This window comes from Sphaeramia orbicularis, chromosome 21 (assembly GCF_902148855.1).
Source record: "Sphaeramia orbicularis chromosome 21, fSphaOr1.1, whole genome shotgun sequence".
In the NCBI taxonomy this organism is placed as follows: Eukaryota; Metazoa; Chordata; class Actinopteri; order Kurtiformes; family Apogonidae; genus Sphaeramia; species Sphaeramia orbicularis.
Genome location: NC_043977.1, coordinates 39,232,541 through 39,247,061, shown reverse-complemented (window position 1 = coordinate 39,247,061; position 14,521 = coordinate 39,232,541). Strand labels below are relative to the sequence as shown.

Genomic DNA, 14,521 nt, shown 5'->3' with positions numbered 1-14,521 from the left:
AACGCTCAGGAAAAAAATCTCGGTTAAGGGTCTGATAATTCATCCATGAAAGGGTTAAATACATGTTTCTTGGCTTCAAACATGAAATGCAAGGTGTCCGGCTGAGTGGACATTTTTGTAACTCTTTAAAAAAAAAAAAAAAAAATTCAATCACATCGTTTTTTTCATGCCTAAAGAGGAATAAAAACACTCAGGAAAAATATCTTGAGTAAAGTTCTCAGAATTAATGTATGAAAGGGTTAGATATGCATCAGTAAAATACAACATATTGGCTAAAATTTACTTAGGGGGTCAAATGAGTGGCCATTTTTGTAAAAAAAAAAAAAAAAAAAAGTTGTAAGAAATGCATAGAACTGTGTTGAAATAATGCTAATACATTTGTGCACAGACTACTGATATTATTTGACAGTGGAAGTTATATTTTCAGAAATATTGGATTTTGAATAGCACGTGTATGTGAAAACTTTTGCTGGTGGATGGACGTGACATTACCCATGATGATCTGGTCAGTACCAGTACTTTATTAATAATAAACTTATATACTTACTATTGCTAATTCTCCTCTTATTCATAAATGTTAGTATTGTGGATCTAAAACAATAACAGCTGACACAAAAACACAAAATGTGTCAGTGGACGGATGTGACATGGTTGTTACAGATCCCATCATACTGATGCTCGGCAGCCATGTCACCGTTTACACAAATGATCCCTGTGCAAAAACTAGTATCAGAATTATTTATTGTATAGTTTATCATCATACTAAAGAGTAAATAACAATATAGAATTGTTATTTCTTTATAAAAATGCTTATTATTAGAAAACTGTTGATTAAAACAGTGACGTGTGACATTCTTAATGTATGTATTGGTGTAACATAAGCAGGATGGATCAGCACCATACTCCATATTGAACCTGTAAAAATAAAACATGTGATATGTAGGATAGAATCTTGTAAAAAAAAAAAAAAAAAAAAAAGGGGACTCTAAAAGAATAGAATATTTGTTTTTCAGGTAAATTCAGTTCAAATATAACTTGGCCATTTGTGACATGAAAATATAGCATTAATTGTGATGAAATTGGACATTTTTGAACTGAAAACATAGTTCATACGACCATCAACATGTTGAACAGAACTGAAATCCTGTGAATTTGCATAACTTGCATTTACCAACACAAAGTTCCTTTGGGGATTCACTTATGTTGATTTCTTATGGACAAAGACATAAATAAGACCTCTACGCAAATTTTAGCCGATATACATTAATGCAGCAGTAAAATGAGCTTCAAACTTCATTTAACACTAAAATACTTCTACTCAAGTAAAGTATGTGGAGACTGCTTCCACTGCTGACCTACACACAGTAATACCAAGACACACACATGTTTACTCACTTTCATTTCATTTCCAGGCCACCTGACCCTCTATTTGTCCCCAAAACCTGCTGCTGTTCTACTGTTTGTTTTCCAGATTCCCCTCCAAACGTCATTACCTTAAGTGAGTTTAACGTCTGGCTTTAGGGCCATAGTGTTGGCAGTGTCAACAACTGGTCAAGTGAAGCTGCTATTAAAGCATGGGCCCAGCTCCACAGTGGCAGTGGGAGGTGTGGCTGCACGCTCCACCTCTCAAAGGTCATCTAAGTTATGCTAATGAGAGTGACATCACCGGGGCAATATAAGAGCGCTGGGGGGGAAGATCTGGCCTCCAAACCTCCCTGTACTGACACCAGAGGAAGCCAGTCGTCTCAGCGCTAGTTCCACCTGTCTCCACCTGCGTCCTCCTGTGGTCCTGGGGTACGAAGAAGACACCACACTGGAAAATATGCTGTTCTGCCATTCCCAGCCTGAGTCCTACCACCAGCACTCTGCCAGTTACATTAGGTAAAGCACCAGTAATGAGCAGACGCTTCAGTTATGTGTGGAATGTGGACGGTTTACTTCAAAGTGTCAGGAATATTAACATAATGTACACATAGTCAGTTCTTGACCTTTGTACATGTGAAAGTGGTCAGACGGCTTAAAATAGAGCTGCAGGAGCATATTCATGTGTTTTATTCTTTGCAATAAACTGTCATTTCAAACTACAGTTAGATTTTTTTTGGCTGGTTTAAAAGGAGAAATGCAAACAGGTTATTTCTTGAATCACTTCTTTTCCAAAATAATGCACTTTTACTAACACTGGTACATATGTCTTTACATTTTCAGTAACCTCCAGAGACAGGAAAGTACAAGTTTTGGCTTTTTTTATATTAAATAATTGCCTTTATTGGAAACAGCACAATGCAACAGTTTTTTCAGATGCATTTTTAACATTTTTATGGAATGTCCTTTGCAGTGGACAGCGTTTTTTGTTTTGGGTTTTTTTTTTTTTTTTTTTCCAATAAAGCTGTGAAACTCTTGTCCCCTCTTGTACAGAGGACAAAAATTCATTGCTGGGTCTCAGGAAGATCATATTAATAGAACAGTGCAGTCTAAATTCTTTATAATTTCTATACACTTTTACCAACAGTAGTGCATACAGATGATATTTCTAATTAAAATTAAGTATTGTAGCAGATTTTAGAGAAGCACTGTGATCAAAATGACTTGTGCTGGCTTGTGTGTAATATTATTTTCTAAAAAAAAAAACACATCTTCAGTTGTGTTGCAGCAGTCTTACGGTAACAGCAGCCATATGCACCTTTGTTCCAGTGATTAAATGATTAGATAAAGGAGTAAAACCAGCTCTGTTACCTCACCGTCTGCCTTTTCTTCTGCTTTCTCTGTAGAGAAGCTTTGGCGCCTTTTCTAAAAAACGAAGAAGCCAGGCTTATGGCTGAAAGTAACGCCAAGGGGAGTCCGTTCCAGTACATTCTGTGTGCAGCCACCTCGCCGGCTGTCAAACAGCAGGAGGAGACACTCACTTATCTGAACCAAGGTAGCTAATCTGTCCTGAACATCCACACTGACTAAATGGACCGGAGCTCATGTTGGTACAAGTAATCCAGATTAAAGTTGGCTGATGTCTCCATGTAAATCCAATGACATCCAAAGACAGTTTAAATCAAAGTGCCTTTCTGCAATTTGTAAACACACAGGACTGGTCGAGGAAGCAGGACTTGAGTAGAATTTGATGGTGTTGAATCTGAGTCTGACCCATAAAGACCCAAACAACCACCGACCACACAAACCACCTACTGATCTGAACTGTTTAACCCTTTCATGCATGGTGGTCACTCCAGTGGACAGTTATTCTACAGCTGTTCCTCTTGTATATTCATGGATTTTGTTGTTTTAGTTCCATATCAACCAACACAGTGAACGCTTGTGCATCATCCCACACACTGACATTCATACCATTACTGTAACTTTACTGTTCTTTTATCTAAATCAATTTTTAATTGTTATTAGACTGTAATTAACAGAGTTTGTTTGTTTTTGTTTTTTTTAACAAAAACTGTTTCTTTTTCTTGTTTTGCATATTATCTGAGTGAGTAATAACCAGTATTATAGTATGTTCAAATGTGAGAAAACATCAGATTAGCAGCATTAACCTCCTGAGACCCAGGAAAGTGAATTTTTTAGCTTTTTTCCATTAAACAATTGTCTTGATTGGAAACTGCATAATGCAAGAGTTTTTTTGTTTTGTTTTGTTTTGTATTGTTTTTTTCCAGATACATTTTTTAAAATTATTGTTATTTATCTTTTTTTTTTAATGGAATGTCTGTTGCAATGGACAGCATTTTTTTAAGTAAAACTGTCAAATTTTTGTCCCCTACAGAGGACAAAAATGCATTGCTGGGTCTCAGGAGGATAAAAATGCTTTTGTTTCATACTTTTCACACAGTATCTCAGTAAATACATGTTTCTGAGCTTCAAAAATTAAAAGCATGGTGTTCAGCTGGGTGGACGTTTTTGTAGTGCCATGAAAAATAGGTTCATTTAAAAAAAAAATTCAAATCACATTGTTTTTTCATGCCTACAGATGAATAAAAAAAAAAATCTTGATTAAGGTTCTCATAATTCATGCATGAAAGGGTTAATACCTGTTGATCCACTAATTCTATCAATACATGTAAATAACTGGTGTAAAATACAGTTTGTCGTCTTTTCATGGTCATCACATATGACCCATTTGGGCGTTCAGCGGCTCCGTAGTTACCATGGAAATGCCGTCATCTTCTAGAGCAGGGGTCTACAACCTATGGAAGCTTTTGCAGGCCAGATGTGGCTCTTTAACCTCTCTCTGTGGCACCCTGTGGCTTTGTCAAAAAACATAAGGAACATGTTGAAATTAACTGAATGAGTCAATATTTTTTTAACGTTCTTGTAGGCCTAAATCTATTCTAACATTGTCCATCTACAAAAATGTGCATACACTAAGGTTATAATAGTTTTGGATATTTCATTATATTTTAATTTTATTTAGTTTTGACTTTTTTTTTTCTTTAATTCAGTTAGTTTTAATTAGTTTTTAGAGAAGGTTTGCCAGTTTTCATTAGTTTTCATTTTTTTCTAAATGCTTAGTTTTTAGTTTAGTTTTAGTATTAATTTTAGTTTTGTCATATCTTTTCTCTTCTTCTCTGTCGTATTCAAATAAATCCCAGACAGGACTCTGCTGGTTTCTCCATGTTTCCAGGCAGAGAAGATGAGAAGATGACTCTAAATGACAAATGACGAGAAGTAATGGAGTGTAAAGTCTCGTATGGTGCGGCTAGCTAAAATTGCTAGAGCAAAAAAAAAAAAAAAAGATTTTGTATCAATACTACATTGACGAAAACAAAAGGAATTTTATCCATAATTTTTATAAGTTTTAGTTAGTTTTATAAGCACACAATACAGTTTCAGTTAGTTATCATTTTTCTTTTAATAATAGTTTTTATTTATTTCAGTTAACAAAAATGTTTTTTCAATTCTAGTTTTTGTTCTTTTGCTAGTTTTCGTTAACGATAATAACCTTGGCATACACTTTGTTCTTTTTTTATCATATCAACTAAGGTGTATGTCCATGCTATATTGTTTTTCTTTTTTTCTCCACATTCAAAAAGACATACTTGTTTTTCATTTGTTTATAGTTTGCCTTTTTCAAAGTAAGCCTATTTACATGAAAGTGGAGGTTTTTCTCCATTTATACAATGTTACATTAAAAACAGTCAACATCTTGAGTGTTGTCTTTATTACAGTCGTATCATCTCATAAATGCACCAAACTTTATATTATTTTAATGGAAAAGCAAAGTTCAATAACAAACTAATCACAAATAGGCTACTGCAGAACAGCCTCCTCATGACAAAACGGAGATGAGTTTAGATATATTTTTTCATGTCTCCAGACAGATTTCTTTCTTCTTTTTTACATCCAAAATGGCTCTTTAGATTGTAAAGCTTGCTGACCCCTGATCTACAACATTAATTCACCATTAAATCCTGTGGAGTTAGATCAGTGACAGTGGATGGACACACTGGGTTTATATTCAGTTAGCAATATTTTTGCTGAAAAAGTCACTTTGTTTTCATTTTTCGTTGTTTTGATAAAATTAACTTTGAATTTACTCTGAGTTTTTATGAACATCGACATGATACGCAAATTAAATATAGAAAAATACATGATATACGCCAAAAAAAGTAAAATACAGAGGATAATATTAAAAAAATTGGTGATAAATCAGTTAAGAAAGGTAGAAATAGAGAAAAATTCCTTTGGGAACTGCCTCAAAAGTAGCACTGGGTCTTTATGGGCTAAATGTGATTGTATAGACTGAGGGAGTCTTTATGAATGGGTTTCAGTGGTGCGTTTATTGAATAATTAATGCATATATACACAAATATGAGCCACTTGGAGTTGAAAGATGGAGAACACTACATTTCACAGACAAATTTGACACTTTTTATTTTACTACATTTGTCTGTCCAGTAAAAAAAACCAAACAAACAAACATGTATTTCCAAATAATTTTCAATGTTTGGGATAAATTGATGGATGAAATGCTTCTATGTGTTCAGAACCTTATCTTGTATCTTACGCTTAATATTCCTTCTGTCACAAAGATGAAAACAGGTCTGTTTTTCAGTCGACTTTTTAGAGATACATGGTTCTTGCAGCAGAGCAGTGCTACAAATATAGGATGATCTTCTAGAATAAGATATAATCCTGTAGATTAAACGACACAACACTATGTAAAGTAGTCCAGATGACTCCATCTTTTCCAATTTTCTGTTTTTGTTGTTGTAAACTTCTATAGCCGTAAAATGCAACATCCACATTTGTGCAGCATTAAAGTAAATGGCGTCTGTAACATTATCTGCAACGGTAAAATACTGACAAGGATCACTTTTCTGCACATGGACTACTTAATAATACTTTTAAATAAGGCTTTGAATGTTTTCATCCTATGGTATGTGTATTTTTACTTCATTAAAGGATCTGAATACGTCTTCCACCACCGGGGAGTGTATTAATTACATTCATTAAACTATAAAGTCATTGTGATAAAATGTTACCCTGTGATTTATCTGTTCAACATGAGCTCCTCCATGTGTTAATTTGTCTGAATTCTATCTTCTAATCCCATTCCCACTCTTTTCTCCTCTTCTTTCTTTTCTCCTTGTCAGTCTTCTTCTTTGCCTTTTTCTTCTACTGGATCTCCTTGATTGTTTGTGTCCTTTTTTTGAACTGTATTTGTTATTTGTGCTTTGTCCTCCCTAAAACACCCCCTCCCCACTTGCTTCTCTGCTGTACAGTAATTTGATTGGAGTGAACACAATCAAAGTAAGTTTGCTGTAACGTGCAACTTTTGGCCAACGTTTGAATTTCCATGTAAATATGACAAATATTCAATAGAAGTTAATACTATCAGTGTCCACAAAAGCACTGATAGTCTTTCAATGTCCCTCATTTAACTATTATTTAACATATTTTCTATTTAATTTTACTTTTATTTAAATTTCATATAATATATATCTCGGCTAAAATTTACTTAGGGGGTCAAATGAGTGGCCATTTTTGTTAAAACAAAAAGTTGTAAGAAATGCATAGAACTGTGTTGAAATAATGCTAATCCATTTGTGCACAGACTACTGATATTATTTGACAGTGGAAGCTATATTTTCAGAAATATTGGATTTGGAATAGCACGTGTATGCGAAAATTTTTGCTGGTGGACGGACGTGACATTACCCATGATGATCTGGTCAGTACCAGTACTTTATTAATAATAAACTTACATACTTACCATTGCTAATTATCTTATTCATAAATGTTAGTATTGTGGATCTAAAACAATAACAGCTGACACAAAAACACAAAATGTGGCAGTGGACGGATGTGACATGGTTGTTACAGATCCCATCATACTGATGCTCTGCAGCCATGTCACCGTTTCCACTAATGATCCCTGTGCAAAAACTAGGATCATAATTATTTATTATATCGTTTATCATCATACTAAAGAGTAAATAACAATATAGAATTGTCATTTCTTTATAAAAATGCTTATTATTAGAAAACTGTTGATTTAAACAGTGACATGTGACATTCTTAATGTATGTATTGGCGTAACATAAGCAGGATGGATCAGCACCATACTCCATATTGAACCTGTAAAGATAAAACATGTGATATGTAGGATAGAATCTTCTAAGAAAAATTGGGGAATCTAAAAGAATAGAATATTTGTTTTTCAGGTAAATTCAGTTCAAATATAACTTGGCCATTTGTAACATGAAAATATAGCATTAATTGTGATGAAATTGGACATTTTTGAGCTGAAAACATAGTTCATATGACCATCAACATGTTGCAACAGAACTGAAATCCTGTAAATGTGCATAACTTGCATTTACCAATGCAAAGTTCCTTTGAGGATTCACTTATATTGATTTCTTATGCACAAAGACATAAGTAAGACCTCTAAGCAAATTTTAGCCGATTTATATATATATACATATATATATAATCAGGATGGAGATACATTAATGTTTGTCGATATCGGTTTTGACATTTGGCCTAAAAGGTGTTTAATTTGATTTAATCTCTATCTCCACTGCCCCTCTTTTCTGATTGACTGATTTCCCATTTTTCAATTTTAATCAGGTTTTTTTTGTTTAATGTTTTAAAATGTAGGTCAGTCCTACGAAATCCGTATGCTTAACAGAAAACTAGTGGAGTATACAGATATAAGCAGCAAATATGTAAAGGTAGGTGTAAGGTATTGTGTTTGTCTGTTATATTTTGACTTTTATATCTTCTCCTATTTTCTCTTGTTGTTGTTGTTGTTGTTGTTGTTGTTGTTGTTGTTGTGTATCCATTTCCGGGTTTTGTCACAGGTCCCTCAACCCTTCCTCCAGCTTCAGGGGTCGGGTGTCGACCTCGGAGAGCTTGGTACTATCACCCAAACTTAACTGTCCTCTGACCATCATCACACGCACACGCACACACACACACGCACACACGCACACACACACACACACACACACACACACACACACACACACGTCTTACCTTCATAGTTTTCCCATCCTTCTCCTACCTGTCTTCATCTTATCATGTCATTCTCCTTTTTTCTTCTTTTTACAACACTGGGGCATCTTCATGCTAATTTTAGCTACACAAATAAAATACAGATTTGTGTATTCCTGAACAACACCCATGTGATAAGTTGACAGAAGTAACATATTTTCACTTAATCATGTAATAACACTTGTATTTTGTAATAACAGGTAGCTTGGATGCAAAATCAAATGCATTTATATGCTTTTTATAATAAATTATTACATATTGCATGGGTTATTACAAATAAAGCAGCTGTTTTTTAATTATTCTGAAGGTTTTGATGGTGTTTTTGAGGAGAACTAACATCACTATCATAGGAGTCAAATCTGATAGTAACAAAAGCACAAATGGGTTTTTCCAGGTCAATTTTTGAAGTTCCTCAGTTTGTCTGTATTTGTAAAATAAAATATGATAAAAGGTTAATTTCATAAAAACAAGAACAGATAGTTTCTCTTTTATTTGGCTTCAGATTCCACTCTAATGCCAGTTTAAAGTCAATATTTAAGAAGATTCTATTAGTTTAATTACGATATGAAACTATTACATGCAGCTCAGGACATACATAATATATAATAATAACGTTTTGTACTGGGAGGGGAAGAAACATTGAGGTTAGTGAACTCCATCTGATAACAGCCACAATACACTGTTTACACTGACTTCTATTTATAGGTTTTTCAGCAAAAATCTTTATGTTTGTTGAGGTTATCTTGCAATAACTAACTAACTAACTCGAACAATGTAACACAAAGTAAAACAACATATAATTGCAATGGCTTTGTTTTATGCTCAGGTACCAATATAACACTTTAGCTCATGGTGTCGAAGAATATAATGTCCTTCTAGTGACAGAATTGTTTTAATGTCATGAATCTTTCATCCTTCCTTTTTCAGATTCTTAAAAATCAAGGTTATTGGTCAGAAAACCTGAAAAATAAGGACTAAAACTAAACAAAAATCAATTTCTCAAAGTAATAATAAAGACTTAACCCTTTCAGGCATGAATTATGAGAACCTTAGTCGAGATTTTTTTCCTGAGTGTTTTTATTCCTCTTCAGGCATGAAAAAACAATGCAATTGGATTTTTTTTTTAATAAACCTGTTTTTTTAATGAAGGTAGATTTGTTTCTTTATTGCTTTAACTAAAAAAAAAAAATTCAATAAAAAAGTGTTTGAATGAAAAAAAAAATGTACGACCCAAAAAATTGCATTTGAACACTTTTTCTTTGATTGAGGTGAAATTTTTTCTAAATTGAATTTTTTTTTTTTTTTTTTAATAAAAATATTTTTTTGGTTAAAGCAATAAAGAAACAAATCTACCTTCATAATTTTTGTGGAGTTCCAAAAATGTCCACTCCGCTGGACACCATGTGTTTAATTTTTGAAGGAAGGAATGCAATGTCAGAAAGTGATATATTGTGTGAAAACTTCAAAATCAAAACATTTTTAATGCAGCTAATCTGATGTTTTCTCACATTTTATCATATTCCCAATTTTTATTAGCAATTGATTTATACTCAAACATGTTAGTGCAGATCAGGTTTATCAAGTAAAGCAAAGTTACAGTAATGGTCTGAATGTCAGTGTATGGGATGATGCATAAGCGTCCACTGTGTTGGCTCATATGGAACTGAAACAACAAAACCCATGAATATATTAGAGAACAGATGTAGAATAACTGTCCACTGTAGTGACCACTATGCATGAAAGGGTTAAACTACTTTTGCATTAGTAGAAGTAACTAAAACTAAGCTGAAGTTAAAAAATAAGCTGAAAGACTACATTAAAATAAAACTATAATATCTTCGATTGTCTTAAAAATGCAATCAGGAAAAGTCAAAGGCATCAGTCTGTCAGACACCACAGACACCAACGCAAATCTAATGTAAGCATAAGTGATTATTATACAGAACCTTTAAAAAAAACAGTTAAAAGAGAGGGTTTAAGGGAGGGGTGTCAAACATGCGGCCCAGGGGCCAAAACCGGCCCACCAATGGGTCCAGTCTGGCCCGTGGGATGAATTAGTGAAACACAAAAATTACACTGAAGATATTAACAATCAAGGATGTCAAAAATAATTTTAGGTCAATTCCATCTGAAGTGGGTCTGACCTGTAAAATACTATCATAATAACCTATAAATAATGAAAACCACAAATTTTTCTCTTTGTTTTAGTGTAAAAAAAAAAAAAAAAAAAGGAAATTACACAAAAATGCTAACATTTACAAACTAGCCTTTTACAAAAAATGTGAAAAACCTTAACAAATATGAATAACCTGAAATGTCTTAAGAGAATTAAGAGTAATTGTACCAATATTCTGTCTGTTATTAAATGTTTGTGTATTTGTAGATCCACTGTGATCTGTACGTTGTAATGAACATGTGAAAATGAGAAGCTGAGGCCAAATAATAGCATAAATTGTTAAAATTGCACTTTTTTTCTTAATAAATTTCATTTTGGTCATGGTTGTTCATGTTTTTCCACATTTTTTTAAAGGATGTAAAAATTTTGATAATATAATTTTACTTTTTTCACTCTAAAACATAGAAATCAGACATACAAATTTTGGAATTGATATTATTTTTGTATTATTGTGTTATTATTTTAATCATCTGGCCCACTGCAGGTCATTTTGGGTTGTATGTGGCCCCTGAACTCACATGAGTTTGACACCCCTGGTTTAAGGAATGAATTAACTATCTTGTAAGTTAAGTATCTCTTATTCCAAAGGGCTGCATTCATAACACCACCATATTATTACACTGTTATCGTACAAAGTGCAGTTTGTGTATTTTGTAATAATTTCCAGAGTATGAATTAATTTATTACAGAATGTTGGGGAATTGCAGAATTACAGAATGTTGTGTTATTGCATCATTATGTGAAACTTTAATATATAATGCTGTGTTTTTATTTCATGAGTTGTTTCAAATGTCTGTTTTTTTTACATGCAAACCTAACGTGTCTTAAAGTTTTACGTTCTACTAAAAAAAGGGTCCAGAGTGACTCCCGTTGATTTTAAACACATTTGTCAACACACCCACTCTAGTGAGATTTTTGTGTGAGTGCATCCACTTGACATGTCGCTGTCGTCAGGCTGCTGTTGTTTGAGAACGTAATACTAGCATCCTAGAAACACAAGTATGGGACAGGTGGCGTCTCTGCAAACACATGACGTGTTTTATGAGTTCTGGAGCTCAGTCGTGCATGAGCCCGTCTCTATAAAAATCCCAATGGTACAGGTAATAAGTGGGTTTATTTCATGAGTGGACAGGAGATAAGACACTGCATTCCATAAAGTTAGGAATAACTAAAATGAGTGCACCACAATACTACATTTCCCATAATGCAGCTGTGTTTTCAATTGGGGTTGGTGTTCTACTGATATATTTTTAGTTGTAATGATATGTCCATGATTGATTTGAAATGGGTTCTACTTTGCTGTGATTGGTGGTTTAGTTTCACTATCAGGTGAATGATGTTTGTTCCAGACTAGTTCAGGTTCATTCAGTCTAAATTTGCAGGTATGAATCCTCCAGCAGACCAAAGAGCTGGACTCGGTTTGATCAGAAGACGTGGTTTCAGCCTGAACCATAATGTGTTCATGTACAGTGTCAGGATACCTTCCAGACAGTTCACATTTTACAAGCTGTCGTCACTAAAAGGGAAGAGTGGTACAGATTAGCCTTCACTACAAACACTCTGATGTATATTAGGGTGGTCCAACAATCATGGTAAAAAATAAAGTTTCAGATAACCTCAATTAGAACCCTGCATTAGGTTTTGGCATTCAAAAGATGATTTAGGAAAAAAATTGGAAGAAAAAGGAGATGTTTTAGAGGTTGCACAAGTTGCTGGAAGTTTCCTGGAAATTGACTAATTTTGCATTTTCAGCATAGCTGAGCTGACCTGTAAGAGAAGCAGCAGTACGAGCAAAACCAAGGTTTGAGTGTTTCATCTAGCAATATATGTATGAAGTAAGGCCGCCCACATCTGTGGTACTTGAGTGAAGAATCAGTTGGCCTGGCATTCTGTGACTCCAGTGTGACACCAGAGCAGAAGCAGCTGATGGTTCACAACATGATGGAAAATGAAGGTTCTCTCGGTTCCACTAAAGCGCTGGGATGGCCTTAAGCAGATTATGAAGGGAAGCAGATCAGTGATTCTGTCACCACCAGCACCATGCGTTTCTTTGAAACTTTGGATCTGCCACAAACATTCTTCACAATTCCTCCAGAAGACTGGGCTGATGATGCAGACTTTCAGAAGGCTGCTGAAACTGTGCATTCCAGAAAAGTTGTCAGTGATGTTGCTGAAAGAGGGGTGGAGCTTATTCAAGACTTCACCTGTAGCCGAACAAAAACTGAAGATCACAAACGGTACTGGCTCCAAGTTGTCAAAGAACACAGGAACATTTTTTGTAATTTCAATAAAGCAACAGTGGTTGCTGGACTTTCTAAGTAACATTTTTATACGAGTTGCAGTTTGATTTTGAGAATAAAATTACAAATTATTGTAATATGCCTTATTCATTTGGCTAGTTATGTTATAGTATATAGAGCAATCTTCATGTGTCTTGTGCAACCTCTAAATATTAATTAATTTGCATAAAATTTGGACTGAAGTAATTTGGCCAGATATGGAACCAAATGCAGGGCTCTAATCCAGAGAATCTTAAACAAAAAATTTTTGGTCCACCCTAATGTTCACAGTACATTGAACAGACGTCCTTAGTTTATGTATGTACATTTATTTTTCCTTATTAATTAAACCATAAATAAACAACTGGTGTCAGGCACAACAAACCCCGCTCCTCACACATATTGTAGCTTATTTTGGCATCGATCCAGCTGATGTTATCATGTCTACACATGTGCTGATATCAGCATATCAACTGCCTCTATATATGTGCCAAGTTTGAAATAAATGGAAACAAAATTGATGTTTTTATAGACATGTGAAATTTCGCACATTGTAAGTAAATGGGAGAAGAAAAAAGATTTTAAAAATTCCTAAAAAATTTAAACTTGGACCTACTTTTCCCAAAATGTAATGACATCAATTCTGGGTCACTGGCAATCTATAAACTCAATTTGGTATGAATTCAACCAATAGTTTTGCTGCTATAGACATTTGAAATTTCACCAATTATAAGTAAATGTCAGCCCTGCGATGAACTGGCGACTTGTCCAGGGTGTACCCCACCTTCGCCCCTATGTAGCTGGGATAGGCTCCAAGCGACCCCCGTGACCCTAGTGAGGATAAAGGGGGTTCAGATAATGAGTGAATGAATATAATTAAATGGGGGAAAAAAAAGCTTTTAAAAATTAAAAAAAATTTTTTACTTTGACCTATTTTTCCCAAATGTAATGAGATCTATTCTGGGTCACTGGCAATCTATAAACCAAATTTGGTATGATTTCAACTAATAGTTTTGCTGCTAGAGTGTTAACAAACAAACAAAAACATACAAACTGAATCAAGAACAATACCCCTTGCCTCTGAGGGGGCAGGGTAGTAACAACAAAACAAGAAATACTAATGGAAGAATGTGCAAATTAGGTGGATTGAAAGAGAAGAGATGCAGCACATGTAGATGACATCAGAAAGTAAACAACTAAAAAAACTAAAAGGATCATATGTACAGTATGTGATATTAAAAAGACTAGAAACTTGGATGGGACCTTTGTTTGAACACCCTAAATGTCCATATAACACATCATCTCATCAGCTCTGTTACTGTTTTGTCAAACTACTTTGCTGTTGTCAATTAGCATAATCACATTTTAAATGGCACACATGGTTTCAATAGGGCTTTGCACCTCCTTAAAAGAAATATTTAGTAAAAACGTGGAATACAGTGTAAAAATAGAGCTCTAAGTAACACCATGACAAGCTGCTTTGTCCAACTGACAGCCTGAAATAAAAAAAAAATGAAAAGAAAAGTAATTATATCACAATTCGTAAATCAAAACAGCTTAATGTAAGAGT

The 14,521-nt window shown here is 34.1% G+C and overlaps 1 protein-coding gene across 1 annotated transcript in view; it reads left to right on the top strand.

The window, feature by feature from the left end:
- Positions 1 to 1,317: 1,317 nt before the first annotated feature.
- The window catches only part of tfcp2l1 (transcription factor CP2-like 1), a 33,351-nt gene continuing 20,147 nt past the window's right edge, over positions 1,318 to 14,521 (top strand). The window contains exons 1-3 of the mRNA XM_030125563.1: positions 1,318 to 1,881; positions 2,769 to 2,917; positions 8,101 to 8,174. Of these exons, the coding sequence (XP_029981423.1) occupies positions 1,823 to 1,881; positions 2,769 to 2,917; positions 8,101 to 8,174 (282 nt within the window). The 5' untranslated portion in view covers positions 1,318 to 1,822. The remainder of the gene's footprint in view (positions 1,882 to 2,768; positions 2,918 to 8,100; positions 8,175 to 14,521) is intronic.